The following is a 17,870-nucleotide window of genomic DNA, read 5'->3' as shown; positions in this document are numbered from 1 at the left end:
AATGGCTAGGGTGTATAACTCTTTAATAGGGGCCACTTCCCTGGTGAAGTGTACAGTCCACTTTCCCGTGGCCATCATGGGCTAGCAGAGCAGTGAGGGGGGACATGCGTCCACCTCAGAGACAGACAGATGCTACTACATTCTAGTTTGTATCCTCAGCAGGTTTCATAGAACCTGGCTTTTAGGAGGGAGTCAGGACGTGCTTTTGAACACAGACCTCATCATGTCTTACTACAAAGGCACATTGTCCTAGACATTTCCCTTCTGCTGCTGTTAAATTTATTTCCAGTCACTGAGCACATGCTTTGTGGTCCACAAGGATTCTAGATGCCAGAAAGAAGCCATCGTGGCCTAAAGGTGCGCTGTGTGTAAGCCATGAGTAAGGAAGCAGCGAGCGCTTAGCTTCCTGCTTCACTTTGCAGGTGTTGATTACAAAAGCAAACTTAAACTCCATTGCTGTCAAGTCAGTTCTGACTCAGAGCAACCTTGCAGCACAGAGTAAAACTTCCCCATACGGTTTCCAAAGGCATCATCTTTGGGGGAGCAGACTATCACATCTGTCTGAGCACCCACTTTTCACTTAGCTACTGAGTACTTAACCAGTGCACCAGTTGTTAAGTGCCAACTCATAGCGACCTGTTTAGAGTTTCCAGGGAGTGGCTGATGGAGTTGAGCCACTGACCTGGTGGTCAGCGGCGCAGTGTTTATTCACAGCGCCGCATGAAGACCAATAGGGGCTCTTCTTAATATTTTTATTAAGTCTCTTAGTATTAATTAAAGACTCAAAGAGGTCTCCTATAACTTGCAGTTCATACTCTAAATTTTTCTAAGTAATTCACGTGTGAGTTTCACTGATGGGACGTGTTGATTCCCTGTGCACATACACTGTGTGGTTTGTCATTTTATCTTGGAGAAATGTTGACCCTCGTTTTCTTCCTTTCAGCTGTTTTTCTGCTCTGGCTCAACATGACCAGAAATAAACCTAATGAATACAATAAACATTTTGTTGTTGTTTTTCTACCATCCCAAGTTTATCCATCATCCCGAGGATCCTAAAGACAGTGTGCATATGTGTGCGTGCATGCGTGTGTGTGTGTTGTCTGGCATTAACATTTACAATGATGTTCTCTATATATATGTGTCACATAGAAATGCTTAAATTATAGCTGGTAATACTTCTCAGTGAAATTAACTATATTTTCAAATGTTCTGCCTTTTTTTTCTCTGCTTCTTTCGCCCTTCCCGATCGAAGTCTAGGAGAGTAAGTTCATCATTTTTGTGAGAATGCTTTTTGCTACTTTTCTGTCTGGAGACCTGTATTCTCGTTTAGCAGTCCAAGCTTGTTAATTTGTTTATTACATTTTCATAATGCAGTGGCTCTTTCTAATCATGCGGTCTTTAGGAATGTGGTATGGATCAGGGGAGTGGTGTATTCCATCCAGCTTGTTTGCATCTGTACCTGTTCGTCCTTGTCACCTGTCATCACCCTAGACTCTCTTTATGTTAGCTGTGTGGTTATAAGTGTAGTTTACAGAGCACTCATTACAAAACCAGAATTTTACAATTATTCCCTGTACCTCTGTCAGAAGCGCCACTTTCATTGGTCGTATTTGAGCAGAATGTGTGAAGGGAGGGAAGGTAGATTGTGTCCACTTACATTGGAACTGTCCTTTCCATCTCTGCCTCTGTAAACTGGGTGGAGTCCCGCACTGGCTGCTGCTGCTATACAGACACATAGAACAAGTGCCCTAGTCTCGAAAGCAGGAGACCTGGGCCCCCACTCTGCCTCTGCCTCTGCCTCTGCCTTGCTCGATGGTGTGGGCAGTCATCGACCTGCGCAGCTTCCTTCTATGTAAAATAAAGGCAAGGGTCCTGCCAGCTCTTTAAGTCCTGTCCTTCTCGAAGGCCCTGGCCAGTGGGCCAGGTCTCAGTGGCAGGATGGGGGCCCAGAACTCAGACTTGTCTCCATGTGTTTGATGTGTGGTTTCTTTCCTAGGATTCCCAGAGCCGGCAGGGCGGCTACAGCATGCATCAACTCCAAGGCAACAAGGAGTATGGCAGTGAGAAGAAGGGTTACCTGCTGAAGAAGAGTGATGGGTATGTGAACCCAGCCCCGCACCCCATGTGTGCTCAGCACCCCTGTGTTGGATTAGGGGCCTCTCAGATAGGAACCCACATGGGCAGACGGACAGGTTCTCGTGTGCTACCTTCAGAACCTTAGCTCACTGGTCTCCGAGCAATCTCAGAAGTAACCTGCTGTCTCTAGAAAGTGCAGCCGTTACTCTGATCCCTGATCCCTGAATGGCGCCGTGATGTGTAACTGCATTTGCGGAGGACAAGAGGCAAGCAGATGGCTCACTGGCCTCAGACTCGCCCACTTCTCTGCTTTTGTTCCTGAGTTTCCTCTGCCTGGAATGCACCCCCACCCCCACCCTATCAAGTGGGGACCCACCACGACTCCACTCTTTGAGGTCTATCTCTGAAAGCAATCCACTTCTGGCCATCTCTGCTGCCCTCACTCAGCACTGCCCCCTCTCTCCTAGGTGGTCTCTCCCCTCACTCTCTGTCCACAGGGCAGTCAGTGTGTTCCTTTTAACACAACAGACTCATCACCCAGAATGCTCCAGGGCCAGGCTTCCTGTCTCCTCACCGCCTTTCCCTCCCATCTCACCTAGTACTACTTTCTCCCCAGGCCCAGCCACCCGGGCTGCCTTGCTGCTGCTGCTTGAACAAGTGATTCACTCACAATAAGTGTATAGCAACTGAAGTGTGTTCTTCCTTGACGTTTTTTCTCTCTGTGCACATTCTAACAAAATAATCCCAGTAAGAACAGCTGCTTCTGAGCGAACCCTGAATACTCGGTGTCCTACGGGCATCCTTTTATAGAGAACGGTCCCGGCTTTTGATTACTGTGGGTTTGTACTCCTGGTTTTACCTACAACACATACTTGGGTTGTATTATTGTAGTTCGTTAAAATCAACAACATTCCTGGCTCTTTGGCAGTTTTCTCATCATTTTATTTATGTATCCAACAAATACCTTTGGAGAGTCCTACTTAGCATATGGTTACACTAGTAATGCATATATTACATGTTTGTTTGCTAAGAGCACCCTCCCCCCACAAACGTATTTTCTTTAGTTTGTGCTGTAATTTTTTATTACAGCAACCATTTTAAATTGGCATAGCAAACTGATGAAAAGACCTTGCAGAGGGAGGGTACAGTTGGTAAGCACAGAACATGAGCGTTATTTGCACAAAACTATGGTACACACCAGGCACTCCTCTAGGCATATTTGGACATTTAAGTGCCGACGAGTCGATTCCAACCCATAGCGACCATGTAATAGGGTTTCCAAGGAGCGACTGGTGAGCTTGAACCGCCAACCTTGCAATTCAAACAACTTTGCAGTCTGGCACAGTAACCCACAGAGCCACACCAGGACTCCATTTGGACATACAGGAACGAGTGAAAGAAAGCTCTTACTCTTACAGAGCTTACATTCTGATGGGGGGATGGTAAATAAGTACATACATGATGTTGTTGTTATGTGCAGTGGAGTTGGTTCCGACTCATAGCGACCCTGGGTAGGGTTTCCGAGAATGTAAATCTTTACGGGAGCAGAAAGCCTCATCTTTCTCCTGCGGAGCAGCTGGTAGTTTTGAACTCCTGACCGTGAGAATAGCAGCCCAATTCGTAATCACTACACTACCAGAGCTCCTTAATGGCAGTTCATGAGAGAGAATGGCCAGAGCGTGCCAGGCTCTGATGTGAATCCCACAGAATTCAGCGTAGCTGGAGCAGAGTGAATGAACGCAGGAGTCACGGGAAAGGAGTTCAGAAGGCAGGGAGGCGTGTCACCGCAGGCTTTGGAAGCACTGTTGCTCTGTTCCCAGGGAGATGGAGAGTTTGGGGCAAAGAAGTGACGCTGGCTACCATGTCGGAGTGACCGTGCTGAGGGCAAGTCCAGAAGCAGAAAGACGAGTGGGGAGGTAGCTACAGAAACCCACACGAGATGGTGGCCAGGCCATGGGGCAGCAGCAGAGGAGGTGGAGAGAAGTGACCAACTTCCAGACAGTGAAGGGAGGCCGCCAGGGATTGCTGCTGATACGACGAGGTTTAATAAGGAAAAAGCCTCCCAGCGCTTGGCTCCTACGCCCAGCTGATCATACAGTGTCAATAAGTGCATGTTGCCTATTGAGTTAGTCCTGCTCAAAGTAAAACTACCAAAACCACTACTTAGCACTGGGCTCTTTTTAATGAACACAGTGAGTAAATTATAGCCCAGCCTGCTGGGGACTGAGTGTACATCAGTGACTAATTCTATAGTTTATCATGCAGGAAAAGCCACAGCCGAGAACCCCACCCTTGTCCTGACCCCCACGCCTGTGATACAGATAACCCTTGGCAACGTGCTCACCTGTTGTGCCAACAGAAGTTCACTTTGTGTTCTGTTGTAGACAGCTGTGTGTGTGCTATTCAGAACCTTTCATAGCCAAAGTACAGAACAATACAGTCGTTACCACTTCTCCCCTCAAGTCAGTGATTTTCTTCCGCCTGGAATTGCTGCTTTCTAAGTGAAGCAGTTCATATTTACAAGGGGACTTCAAAAAGCTGGTGAGAAAACTAAATTAAAAAAGAATGGAGCCATTGCCATGCTGCAATGAGTTTCGATGATGGGTAAGACTGAGGAATTCGCACTGACCACCTAAGACAGGCAGCGTCCCTTAAACAAACAATAAATAAAGGGGAATCTGATGTAGACCGTGCAGACCCGGTCAGGAGGTCAAGCCCCTGTGGGCCCAAGTGTTGTTGACCGTCCAAACCATAGGCTCTGAGGATCAGACTTTAGCCACCTAGTAGACATAGCAAACTGTCCCTCATCTGATTATTCAGTAATGCTTGTTAGTAATCTCATACATGAGCCCTGGATATCCACAGACAAATGTAAAAACCTTCCCTAAAAGCCGAGACTGTAAATTCCAAAAAGGCAAGTTCCCCCCCCCTCCAACAACAACAACAAAAAAAAGCTAAAGAGGATAGAGAGAAACACTGTAAACTGATGATATATGGAGGGGATAATAATCAATGTAATGAAACAAGCTATATGAATGGTTGAATGTGAAGCTGATGTTGTGCCCTGTAAACTTTCACTCAATGCAAAATAAAAACATTTAATAATAAAAAAAAATAATAATAAAATAAAAAAAGAATGGAATTTCTTCACGAACTTTTTGAACCCCTCCTTGAATGATGTGTCCAGGGAAGGGTCAGCAGGGTCTTGCCAAAGGCAATGTTGACTTTTCAAACCCTAAATGCACAAGGGAATTAGCATCCTGTCTGTTGTGTGTCTGCCTTATACTGCCAGGAATCTCACCCGCATCTCATCTGACCCTTTTTTTTTTAATGTTTTATTGAGAATTATGTGATGGTTTGCATGGGAGAACATTAGGTTTACATTCATCCTCTCATATAGCGTTTCATTGCCATGGTTACAATCCCCTTCACGCATCATCAACCAACCAAAGGGCATACCTGCAAGCCTGCCCCCCAGTCGTCGGCACACAGCCCCTCTCCCTATCTGTGTCTAAAGCCAACAGCTCCATCTCTCCACGTCATCGTCTCCGCCTCCATCTCAGGCATCATTGCTTATCTGCGTTGGGTCCACTCTCTGCTATTCTTCCTTGATGGTCCCAGGGACCTCCGCTCCTAGACTGCAGTCAGTCACTCCCCTCCTTGCTATAAAACGTCTACCTTTACATTTCCAACCCTCACAGTTAGTCCTGATAACAGTTAGTCACTATTGTATCACAAGAGACCTATTCACATCTCCTTTCATCAGCCTTGCCCAGACTGATTGGATACTACTCAGTGGAGATTCTACCTTACTCCCCACCCTCTGGATCTAGGCTCCCTCTTGAAAGCCTGTAAGCCAGTCACTTCTTATCTTTGTAGCGCCCCCCCCCCCCATTTTGGGTAGCCAATGTCCAAGTTGCCCATCCCAGTCTACTCTGCGTACGTAGGAGATGGGAATGATCCATTCTGTAAAGATTTGTCCCCTCTTTTGAGCTACTGCATCCATAGGTGTAGGTCAAGTTCATGAAATTGTATCAGATTATTCTTTTTTTCCTCTTCTTTCTTATTCTGGTTGAGCTCTGATCATCCAGTCATTGAAGTCAGGTCAAGTGGGTATTATCTGCAAGTGTGAGTGTTTCTTGTGCATATGCCCTCTCTTCTTATCAGCTGGACGCTTCACTCTAGTCCTCTGTGGCTATATCACTGACTCGGCCCAAGAGTCCCCAGGTCTTGCCACACTGCTGGCTAACCAGGTCTCCTCCTGGGTTCACAGGAGTCTATTGAGCGTTGTAGGGCTTAGCTCGCAGCGTCATTGCTGTTTTTTCCCTTACTTCCCCTTACCGGTGACAAACGTGGTCACTAATCAGAGCTTGTATTCCCATTGAATGTTAGTCTTGGAAGGGGGTTTTCCCTGAAGGGATAATCTGACCCTTTTACAGATAAGGCAGTTACTTCTGAAAGATCAAGTAATTTGCTTGAAAATCATACAGCCAGAAAGTCTGAAAGCCCAGACGTGATCCTTGGTCTTTTGACTTAATACGGATTCATTTTCCCTTGTTGATCCCCACTTGGATGCACAGGACAGAAACCAGCAAAATTCACACACCTGCCTCCCATTCTCTTGGTCTGTTCTTCCTTCCTGCATTTATTTTGCACATGACTGTTAAACACTCTGGTGTATAAGGTGGTCTGCTAAAAGCTGGTGTGGCACTGTAGGATCACCACTAGACTGTGAACCACAAGGTCAGCAGTTCAAACCCACCAGCTGCTCCTCAGCATCACTGAGTTGGAACTGACTCGACAACACTTAACAACTAAAAGCTGGAAGGAAAGATGGAAACGACGTGGTCCTCGTCCCACCTTACTTGCAGTCTGTTAGGGAGAGAGAAGAAACAAAGCCATTGCATCTTAAGAGTTGAAAGGAGGTTGGAAGTCAGGTGGTTCAGTAAATGCACAGGCATCAAAGATGAATGGTGACAACCCACAGGTACTTGTGTATGCTGTCTGTGAAAGAAGAAAACGTGAGGTGCGTATACATGAAGGCACACTCACCTGCTAACGGTGACTGCCTACAAGTCATACGATTTTCCCTGGAGGATCTTTTGCGTTAGAAATTCCTCACCCTAGTTTTGGAATACTCCTTGTTACTTAAAATGACTGTTACAATTGAAAAACAACTTTTAGGTTTTAAAAATCATGTTAACAGTTTTATATGAAAGTCATGGGCCAAGCACATTTACTGAGAGGCCCAGGAGCGATGGCTATATGTGTGTTTTCTGGACACCATCCTAGGAGGTGAGCGTTACTGTCTTCATAGCACAGACGAACACCGGCTGCATGCATTCAGACTGCTAGTGGGTGGCAGCGCTGGGCCTGAAGCCCAGTAACGTACCATCAAAGTGGGTACTTGTTTCAGTAAACTTTCTTTGCTTAATTTGGGAACTTTGTATTGAAGCATAACATACATTCATGAAGTACACAAATTACAATATATTCAAGTCAATGGATTTTTCCAAAGCAAGTGTTTTTGTGTTAGCCTCTAGTTTTGGGCATGGTTTAGCTTTTTATTGTGAGTTGAATGAAGGTTTACAGAGCAGATCATCAGTTTCACACTCAAGAAATCATTTGCTTTGTTTCATCCCGATGACTGTAGCCCCTCCCTCCCTGTGGTTCTGGTTTCCATTACTCCTCCTCTCCCCACCTTTCCGCATCCTCTTGATCTACAGTGGTTAACCATTCTATAATGTGCATGCCTCACTCGACTTGTCCCTCTACATCACCTATGTTAATTGGCTGATAACGAAGCCACAAGGGTAAGCTGAGTTCAGTACCTGAAGGGTGACCGAGGGCCATAGTCCCAGGCTTCCACCAGTCTCTTTCTGACCTACGCCTGGTCTTCTTGTTGATGTTCCACATTTTCTTCCACTTTATCCAGGACTTTCTAATGTGTTCAGAGCAGCTGGTTGTCATAGTTCTTGTGGTCTCAGGGCCGTAGAGACTGATGCTCATTTAGTCCATTAGTCCACTGGACAAACCGTTTCCAAATCCAAGCCTCTTCAGTTTCCATCGCTCTTCTGTCCTTCGGACAAGAAGACCAATAGTTACAGGAACTTTACGGTCTCCATTGCTGCTCACCAAAATAGTATGTAAAACATTGTCTTTGTGGACTGTGTTGTGACAAAGCCATTTTCTGATAGAAAGCTCTTTTCTGAATTCTTAGTTTCTGGCATGGCAGGACTGGTGAGTCCGTGTGGTGCCTTCTATGAACATCAGGTGACTAGAACCATTAGTGTATACATTCAGTAGCCACGCAGACTCTTGTCATTATTAAAATAGTGCCGTCAAGTTGGGTTCCAACCCATAGTCACCCTGTATAGGGTTTCCAAGGAGCAGCTGGTGAACTTCAACCACGGGCCTCCCAGTTCAAAGTGGACTTTGCATTCCAGTACATTAACCAACAGCGCCACACCAGGACTCCAGCCACGCAGACTAGGGCACTGAAAAGCTCTCAGTGAAAAGGTTTTTTCAGAGAGAAAGAGCACATCGATGAAACTACTCCACAGACTACAAAATCCCACACTCGTTGCTATGGAGTCAGGTCTGACTTGTGGTGATCCTAGAGGACAGAGTAGAATTGCTCCATAGGGTTGGTGAGGCTGTAGATCTTTCTGGAAGCTGCCTGCCACACCTTTCCCCTGAGGAGCAGCTGGGGATTTCAAACTGCTGGCCCACCGTTCACCAGAGCCCACCGTACACCAGGGCTCCTCATTTCATAGTGGCCTGAGGGAAAAAGTTCACCAAGTACTGAAAGAAATGGGGCGTTGTTGCCCTCCAGTCTGCAAGGGGATGTGTTAATTCCCCTCTTCCTCTCGTGGTGTGGAAGTACCATGTTAGTAATCTACGGAAACCAGAGGGTTCCTGCTTCTGCGTTCACTTCCTTAACTTTCTGCACAGTGCAGTAAGGAACCCTGGTAGCATAGTGGGCTATGCATTATGTTGATAACTCCAAGGTCAGCGGTTCAAACCCACCATCTTCTCTGTGGGAAAAAGATGAGGCTTTCTTCTCCCATAAAGATGTACAGCCTCAGACAGGGTCACTATAAGTCAGAACCAACTCCATGGCACATACCCACTACCACCCTGAGCAGTGCAAGAAAATGTAGAGTTTTGGGGTTCTGTCCCTTCGTGTACACAGGGGTAAGAGAAACTAAGGAATGAGGGCCTCACTAAGCAGGCTGAATAAAGGCCACTCTCTGGGGGTTGAATAGTCTGGTTATTTACGGTTTTTAAATGTGATCGAGAAGGATGACACTGGTTTGGGCTTCGCTGTTCAGGGAGAGCCTCACCTGTACTAACAGGTAGGAAAGGGAGGCTCACAGGATGGGAAACCACTTTCAGAAAGCTTGTTACCATGGCCAAATGCAGGTGGAATGATCTGACAGAAATTGCTTCTCATCGACCATTTGTTTAGTTGGTACTTTGAAGAACTATGTGATGAGCTGTCATTCGAGGACAGTTTGTCGGTGAAAAGACAAGCCTTTTGAGCGCACCGTTGCTCAATTTTGCACTTGTTCCTAGGGCCTCTCATTCTGCTTCCCTCTCTGAAGCTTGCTGGGGAGCAAACTATGCTTCTAATAGTTCACGTAAAAGAACAGTACTCTCTGTGTTTAGAGTTGGTTTTAAATTCACGTTGTGGCGGGTTGTGTACAGGACTGATTATGGAGGAAAAGAAAAATGCGAGAAGATTTTATTGTAGATGCCTGGCAAAGTCCAATGCCATGTATTCCCATGACAACTCAGAGGCCTGAGCCTGCGTCCTCTAGTCTAGGGAGCCCCTGTGCTTGCCCATTCTAGCGATGACGTTGATGGTGACAGCTGTGTGCAGGTGTGCTGGCCCGCACAGGTGCGCGCCGGGCGCACACCCTGCCACTCACCTGAACCTGGCATCACAAACCCCTCCCAAAATGAAATGGGTTCTGTTTGGCTTTTTCCGTCCTTCAGTATCACTAAATCAGGTTGTTCAAAGTGTCTCACTCTCAAATAATGTCCCACGTGAATCATGAACAGCTCCCTTGGGGGCTCCCAGGCGTCCTGTGGTACGAAAGACCCCTAGGATGATGTGTCCAGGTTTCCAGTGATGATGATGACGATAACACACTCGTAAACTACTTTTTCTGAATCTGGAGGCAGCCCCAGCCCAGCTCTTGCTGGAGTTAATGCTTTCTAGGGTTTTACAGTTTTGTTGTCGTTACGTAATAGATCAGTACAGCCTCTGGTCACAGATGCGGCTTTAAATAACTCCATTTTCCATAGCACTGCCTCTTAAGACAAGTCTGAGCTGTGCCTCTCTCTAGATCATTCCTTATGTATTTCTGTGTATGTATGCCCCTACCTGTAGAAAACACAGGGTACTGTTTATATGTCTAAACATTTTTTAGTTTGTTTTTAACATTATTACTTCATACCTTAAATATAACCGCTTACTTTTTTCATTTGATAATATGCTTTAGAAATCCATATCCGCCCACACCCATCTGTAGTTCATTCATTCTTTTAAACTCCTGCGCAGGCCTCAGTAGCATGAATACAGCTGATTCATTTGTTCATTTGCCTGCTATTAGATTCCTGTTATCTCCCATTTCAGCATCAAAACAAGAATCACAATGAGTATCCTTACACATGCCTGCTTGTCCACCCATAATAATAAAGGCAGCCAGAGCTGTCTGTTGGCATGGTGGGGGGTGTTCTGCTCTGTAAGTCAGTGCTGCACATGACCCTGTGTATCAGCGTTCCCAGGTGACTCAACCCCTCTCTCAGGCCGTGTCTGCTTGCTCTCTAGGCTCCGGAAGGTGTGGCAGAGGAGGAAGTGTGCAGTGAAGAACGGGATTCTAACCATCTCGCATGCCACGGTGAGTCTCCCTTAACATACAGTGTGGGCATCGGATATGTTTCCTATTGTCCATGCTGATGGAATCAGCCTGGAAGCCCGGCTGGCATTTCCCCAAAGAGATACAAGGTATAGATTTGAGTGGTTCTACCCTCTCCCCACAAAACCACAACAAAAACTTTCTCTCATTCTGTAGTGTCCAATGTGTTATTTTTTTGTTGCTCCACAAGAAGGTGTTTTGTTGGGGTTTTTTTTCCTTTCTTTCTCAAATTGAATCAAGTATTTGATTTTGTAATCTTATCTTTTGGGCAATATTATTGATTGCTGATGCCAAAAGCCTCAAGTTTTTGTGAGTGATAAAGATGACAGAAGATGTCTTTTGCATGAGAAAGTAACTTCGGAAATGAGACCAGATTGGAGGTGACAGGGCAGTGGCGTCCTGGAGTCAGTATGATAAGTACGGCGGTGAGAGGAGGGGTGAGCATTGGCCCCTTGGCCAGCATCTCGTCACTCACAACCAAGTTTAGATTTCCCTCTGTGCAAGAGAGGACGTACTACTTACTACGCACTTCTTCATGCTGCACAGAACCTAACATTTGTTTCTCTTACCTACCCACGTGGCTTTACAACCTCCGTTTTCCCATGAGGAAAGGGAGCCACAAAGAAGAGCCATGGCTTATCCAGGAAATGACAGGGTTAGAATTCGGAGCAGCAGTCCCCTGTGCTTACCTCTCCACCTGCACACCCCCAGCACCCTACCTGCCTGGGAGCTCCCCGGGGCACACTCCAAGTCTTGTTCATCTTTTCCTTCTTCAGCACGTACATGGCCCGTGGCACAGCAGAGGGGCTCGGTGCACATTGTGACATGCCCCCCCATCCTAAAGATGACACCTGGTCCCTATGGGGCTTGAGCAGCTTTGCCCCTGCAGAACCCTAGGGTGATTCCTTAGAGGTCCTCGACTTCCCCCCAAGGTCTTTAACCATCCTCCCAGTCATGACCATCAAAACCATGTGGGCAGATGTGGATCCATGCGGCATTACCAGTGAAGCTGTGTAGCAGTTATTTATCTGCCAGGAAGCTTATATTGAGCCTTTACTCTGCCTGGGCTAACCATCAGATCAGCACATCTGCCACACAGAACTGCCCATCTTCCGGCAGTAACAGAGCTGCTTTCTCCTTCGTAGACATCGGGGGGCTCACTAATTCTGCTCTCTCCTGGTCTTTAGTCTGCCTTCCCGACCATGCTCATGTCTGATAATGCCTGCATTTATTTGTTGGTGGGGTTCTAAGCAGTGTCACCCCCTGATAGTTAGGGAGTGAGCCCTCCAGTGATCTTGGTTACGGGCAAGTCTCACTGCTGTTGAGGTGATTCCAACTCACAGTGACTCACCCTATAGGAAAGCATAGAGCTGCTCCCTAGGGTTCCCCAGGCTGTAATCTTTCTGGAAGCAGACAGTCTCATCTTTCTCCCATGGAACGGCTGGTGGGTTCAAACCACCAATCTTTGTTAGTTGCCCCGTGCTTAACCCACCATGCCACCAGGGCTCCTTTGTAAGTGAGCAGAGATTTAGAAACAGACCGAAAAACCCAAGAAAGACACAGTTACTCCTCCAGTCCTGAGTGAGTATTCTTCAGATTAAATAGTCTTGAATAACAATTCCTTATGTAGAATTTTTATAAAGAATGATCTTTCAATGGATCTTGAGTTTCTAGCCACAGGTTTGTTTTGTGTGCCCCAACTCCCTGTACCTTCTGCTGGAGAGCTCTTTCCATGGATAGCTTTGGCTGCCACAGTCTTCACTCTGCATTTTAACAAGTCCTGTCCTGGTGTGGGGCTGTGTGTGGGTTAATGTGCTGGGCTGCAAAGTCAGTTAAAACCACAAGATCTGCAGTTCAAGCTCACCAGCCGCTCCCTTGGAAAGCCTATGCAGGGTCACCATGAGTCAATACCTTGAGTCAATAGCTTAACAGCACTTAACAATAATAGTGACAGACGTACAGTCTCTCACCTTTTCCCAAGAATCTACTGTGGAAGGCAGCACATTGTGCTGAGAGATTGCATAGTGGATGGAGTGACTCGGACAGACCTGGGGTCAAATATCAGTGACATAGCTTGTTAGTTACGTGACCTTGGATAATTTGCTGTGAGAAAGTTCCCTGCCATCCTCACGTGTGTTTCCTGCTGAAACACAGTCACCATGGCCAAGCCAACTGCTTACAGATGCATCGTTCAGGCTCGGATGAGCAACAGATTACGCCATTGGCCTCACGGTTTAGTGTCTAAGAGAATGGGCTTTGGCATCTGTCAAGACTTGATTCTGAATCCCAGCTTTACTGCTTGCTATGAGACCTTGAGAAAATATTTGACCCAGAAATGCCATCTTGAGGATTAAAGGAGATAGCAGGCTGTGTTGTCACCCATGCTGTGTGTGGGCTCTCTGTGGATGTCACTGGGGAGACTGACACTGCTGGACAGGCAGCCCCTCCTGCTATAAATATCACAGCTTGCTGCTTGGCTCTCCTGCCTCTCAGCAGCCTGGGGGAAGGAGCATTTCTGCCTGTGAGCTGGGTCGCTCTGTGAGTGCTTTTCATTGGCTGTATTGTTACCAGAAGGAGCTCTGGTAGCGTCGTGATTACAAATTGGGCTGCGAACCGTAAGGTCAGCAGTTCCAAACTACCAGCTGTTCCATGGGAGAAAGATCAGCCTTTCTGCTCCTGTAAAGATTTACAGCCTGTACAGGGTCACTATGAGTTGGAACCGACTCCACGGCACATAACAACAACAATAATGATTGTTACCAGGGAGTCCTGGTGTGGCGCTGTGGGTTAATGGGTTGGAGACTGTAAGACTTGGAAAGCAAGGTCGGCAGTTCAAGCTCACCAGCTGCTCCTCTGAAGCCCTGTACAGAGGTCGCTGTGGTGCGTCAGAACCGACTCGACAACACTTAACAACAACGTTGTTACCAGAGCACAACCTGAATTCAGGCTGTTCTGGCTGCCAGTTGTATTCCTTACAGCTGTACCCTGCTCCCACAGAAAGGGCTCTATAGCCAGTTTCAGATGGTCATTCCTGACATTGCAGCCTCCATGGACTACTTAGCGTTAGGTTGAAGATCAAAGTCAGCATTCCCTGGGAAAACATGGGCTTCCCTGATCTCTGAACTAGTCTAGGAAAGCCCATTGTTATTAGAAAGCAGGAGACCTTTGTTTGGAATTCCTCAACTCCTGAGCATTCCTCCCGCTTGAAGGACCATGTCAGATGTCACTGTTATTTCCTTCTCGGGCGGAGGTCCTAGGGAGAGCCATGTGGCCTTGCTGACCGTGACTGACCTGCTTCAGAAGCACTCACCTTCCCATCTGCTAGTCTGGGGAAAAGACATTTCTTCAGATGCCCATCCCTAGAAGATTTCATCTGGAAACTCATTGCTTTTCAAGTATCTTTCCAAAGACAACTTTTTAAATTCACTATTCAAACAAATGTGATACTGTGAGATCAGATTTAGCTGGACTCTGATTTTGCTGTGGCCAATGCCATTAGGAGTCCTGGTGTGGTGCTGTAGGTTCATGCGGCAGACTGCAAAGCTGTTTGAACTGTAAGGTCAGCCGTTCAAGCTCACCAGCTGCTCCTTGGAAACCCTTTACAGGGTTGCTATGGGTTGGAACCGACTTGATGGCACTTCACAACAACAACAACGATAATAATAATACCACTATTAACAATAATGGCTTCCACTTCTGGACCAGCTAATAACTGAAGCACAGAATGGCCTGAACCCCACACACTACCATCAGTCAACTCCCACTGCTAACACCCTTATAGGACACAGTACAACTGCTCGGTACACACCGAATGGCTACACCGCCCAGTCAGCAATTCAAACCTACCAAGCCATCGTGGAGGGAAATGATGAGGCCATCTGCTTCTGTCAAGATTTACGTTATCAGAAAAAATTAAAGATGAATTATTTATTGTTGTTCTGAAAAACCAATGTCAAAAGTATAAGAAGCTATGCCTTTTTAAACCCCATACTTTCTGAATTCAATAAGCTGTGACCCCATAAGGTTTAACAAATGGGTTAGAAAAGAAGTGAGCTACCTTTTATTGAGCATTTACTGCGTGCCCAGTGCTTTATCTCCAAGCCTGATGCCCTGGTCTTCATTGCTCATCTGGAAGATGGAGACAATGTCGTTAGGCATCTCTGCGTGCCTCATTCCTAGCACGCAGCCCAACACATAGCTCCTGCTCCATGAATGTTTGTTAAATGAAACTGCATTATATAGATGAAAAAACTAAAGCTTGCCCTGTTGATGGGGTCCAAGCAAGGAGGGGATTGAGCCTGGGACCTCCTTGAAGTACACTCAGCCCCAGAGGGCTGGCTGAGAGGGACGGCCCAGGTGGCACCATTCGATGCAACACAACTTTGGAGTGGAATCTTCTCAAAGCTAGCTGTCTGCCCTCTTTAGGCTGTGAACAAGTTGCAGAACACAGTGCCCTTGGAGAGAGCAAGGCCCTTGAAGATGCCCTGAGATCCTTCCTCTGGCAGAACCTGCCAGAACCTGTAGTCCAGGAGAACCCACTGTGGCCTCGTACCTGGGGAGAGGAAAGGGGAAATAAAAAAAGAAAGAAACTGAGAGTAAATCACTTGTTTGGGTCATACAGATTATAAACAGTGAGGCCAGTTTTCAAACTCCAAAACCTGTGCTCCTCCCCCTACATCGAAGCCAAATTGTTATTTGGTCTTTGAAAGGTTCGTGGATTAGGTGAGGCCTCTGGATTATGCGTGGGTCCACTTTGCCACTGGGAGGAGGAGCTGAACCTTTGTGTTAGCTTGTGCTGAAAAGCTCTTTTCACTCCCTAGTGTACTGGTTTCTGTGAAGCGTCTCCATTCGTCCTCATTGGTCAAATGGAATGATATCCTAGTGCCCCGCTTTCAGTGTTGGGAGAAATAAGTGAGAGGATGTGGTGAAAGCCTTCCAGAGCCTGGACAAGGAGCCCTGGTAGTACTTGGCTCAAAACCAGAAAAATAGGTGGTTCGGCCCCACCCGCTACACTCCAGTCTGATTCTGTAAAGATTATAGTCACCTTGGAAGCTCTGTAGGCCACATCTGCTTTGACCTGTCGAGTCACTAAGAGTTCAAATCAACTTCCTGGCTGTGGGTTTGGTTTGGTTGGAGCCTGGCCCTCAGTGAGGGCCAGTAAAGACTTGCACCAGCTTGGATCCTCTTGGTCATCTCAGTAAGCTGAGCCCTGGAGCCAGGCTGCCTGGGTTGGGGTTCTCCCCCAACACTGACTCCCTGGCGGCATCTCTCCATCTAAACAAAATGGAACTGTTAATATTTGCTGTGTCGCAGGTGATTGTGAAGATTAAATGAGTTCATTGATTATAAATAATGAGAGCCAAATGTCGGGCATTGATGCACAATCCATGGCAGCTGTTGTTACTACTATTCTTTTTTTGTTGTTTTTACTTACTCACTTTATTTCTTGTGAAAACATTTCTATAACACAGCACTTGCCATTCAACATTGTGCCCAGCACAATTCATTGACACGGGTTATGTTAACCATGCTGTGTGGCCGTCACCAATTTATCAGGCCCCTCTTAAGAGGAGTGTGGGCACTGTGGGTGAGGTTAACAGTAGGGGTTTTCTCTGAATCTCTAGAAACATGTCGTTCATTGATACGGTGATAGTCTCATTCTTTCCAGCAAGTTGTTGCCTTCGTTTTAAACTGTGCCTTGTTAGGGTTTTGTAGTACTAGTTCCTGTATCCGTGATGGTCCATGTCAAAGCATGTTTTGGGTGCCAAGTTTTTCATAGAATTTTTATAACACTGTAAGATAAGCACTGGACTGCTAATCACAGTTCAAACTCACCAGCTATTCCTCAGAAGCTCTATACAGGGTCACAATGAGTCAGAATCAACTTGAAGGCAACAAGAAGGGTTCACAGCAGCTCTGTCCCCCTCTGTGGTATTTCACTGAAGCATCACTTGGACATCTCTCTCCTTGTCCCTTGGACCCTTGAACTCTAAGGACTATGATTTTTCAGTCTTTTTCAGAGCCTTCAGCTGTGAGGGCTTTAAACAACACACTAAGGATGTACTCAGGAAACACAAACACAAAACCAAAATCCCAAACCTGCTGCCGTCAAGTCGATTCTGCTTCATCGTGATGCTATGGGACAGGGTGAACTGCCCCATAGGGTATCCCAGGCTGCCCTCTCTACAGAAGAGACTGCCACAGCTTCCTCATACACAGAACCAGCACTGGCACAGCTGCTGGATTTGAACTGCTGACCTCTATTTGGTTGTCAGCCAAGCACTTTAACCTTGCCACCGTCAGGACTCACTTAGGAGGCCTGCAGAACAGATTCTCCCTTCCTTGCAACATATTGAATACCCTTCTTTCTGTGACTGAGTTTTCATGGCATTCTGGGCCTATCCTGGACTCGTCCATGCCATGTGTTTGTCCTTCTCTACTTGAATTTCTCCCTCCCCATTTGAATACTTCTTCTATGTCCTATTTCTCCTTCACCAGCTTCAGGTAGACACTGCTCTTTCACCTCATCAGCCAGCCCCTCACCTATTCCCGCCCTTTATGACATAAAACCTTGTGGGTAGAGGCAAGACCAGAGTTGCCTATCATAAATCATTTTCAAAGTGCAGCCTCACACCCAGAGGCTCTGGTGTGAGTCTTCCTCCCAATCATGTTCACAGGCAGAAGAACAGTGGTTGTTGGGAGATCATGTTTAGTGGGTGTTGTTGCTGTTGTTGTTGTTGTTAGGTGCCATCGAGTCGGTACCAACCCATAGCGACCTTATGCACAGCAGAACAAAATACTGCCCGATCCTGGGCCAACCTTACTAAAGTTGCCACACTTGAGTCCATCGATGCTGCCACTTGGCCA

General features: G+C 46.6%; 1 protein-coding gene across 1 annotated transcript in view; it reads left to right on the top strand.

The window, feature by feature from the left end:
* Positions 1-17,870, top strand: part of ASAP1 (ArfGAP with SH3 domain, ankyrin repeat and PH domain 1) — a 306,393-nt gene that overhangs the window by 224,991 nt on the left and 63,532 nt on the right. The window contains exons 10-11 of the mRNA XM_006830709.1: positions 1,997-2,097; positions 10,916-10,985. Of these exons, the coding sequence (XP_006830772.1) occupies positions 1,997-2,097; positions 10,916-10,985 (171 nt within the window). The remainder of the gene's footprint in view (positions 1-1,996; positions 2,098-10,915; positions 10,986-17,870) is intronic.

This window comes from Chrysochloris asiatica, unplaced genomic scaffold, assembly GCF_000296735.1.
Source record: "Chrysochloris asiatica unplaced genomic scaffold, ChrAsi1.0 scaffold00001, whole genome shotgun sequence".
NCBI classification, from domain to species: Eukaryota; Metazoa; Chordata; class Mammalia; order Afrosoricida; family Chrysochloridae; genus Chrysochloris; species Chrysochloris asiatica.
Note: the sequence above shows the minus strand (reverse complement) of the source record. Positions and strands in the feature narration are given on the sequence as shown.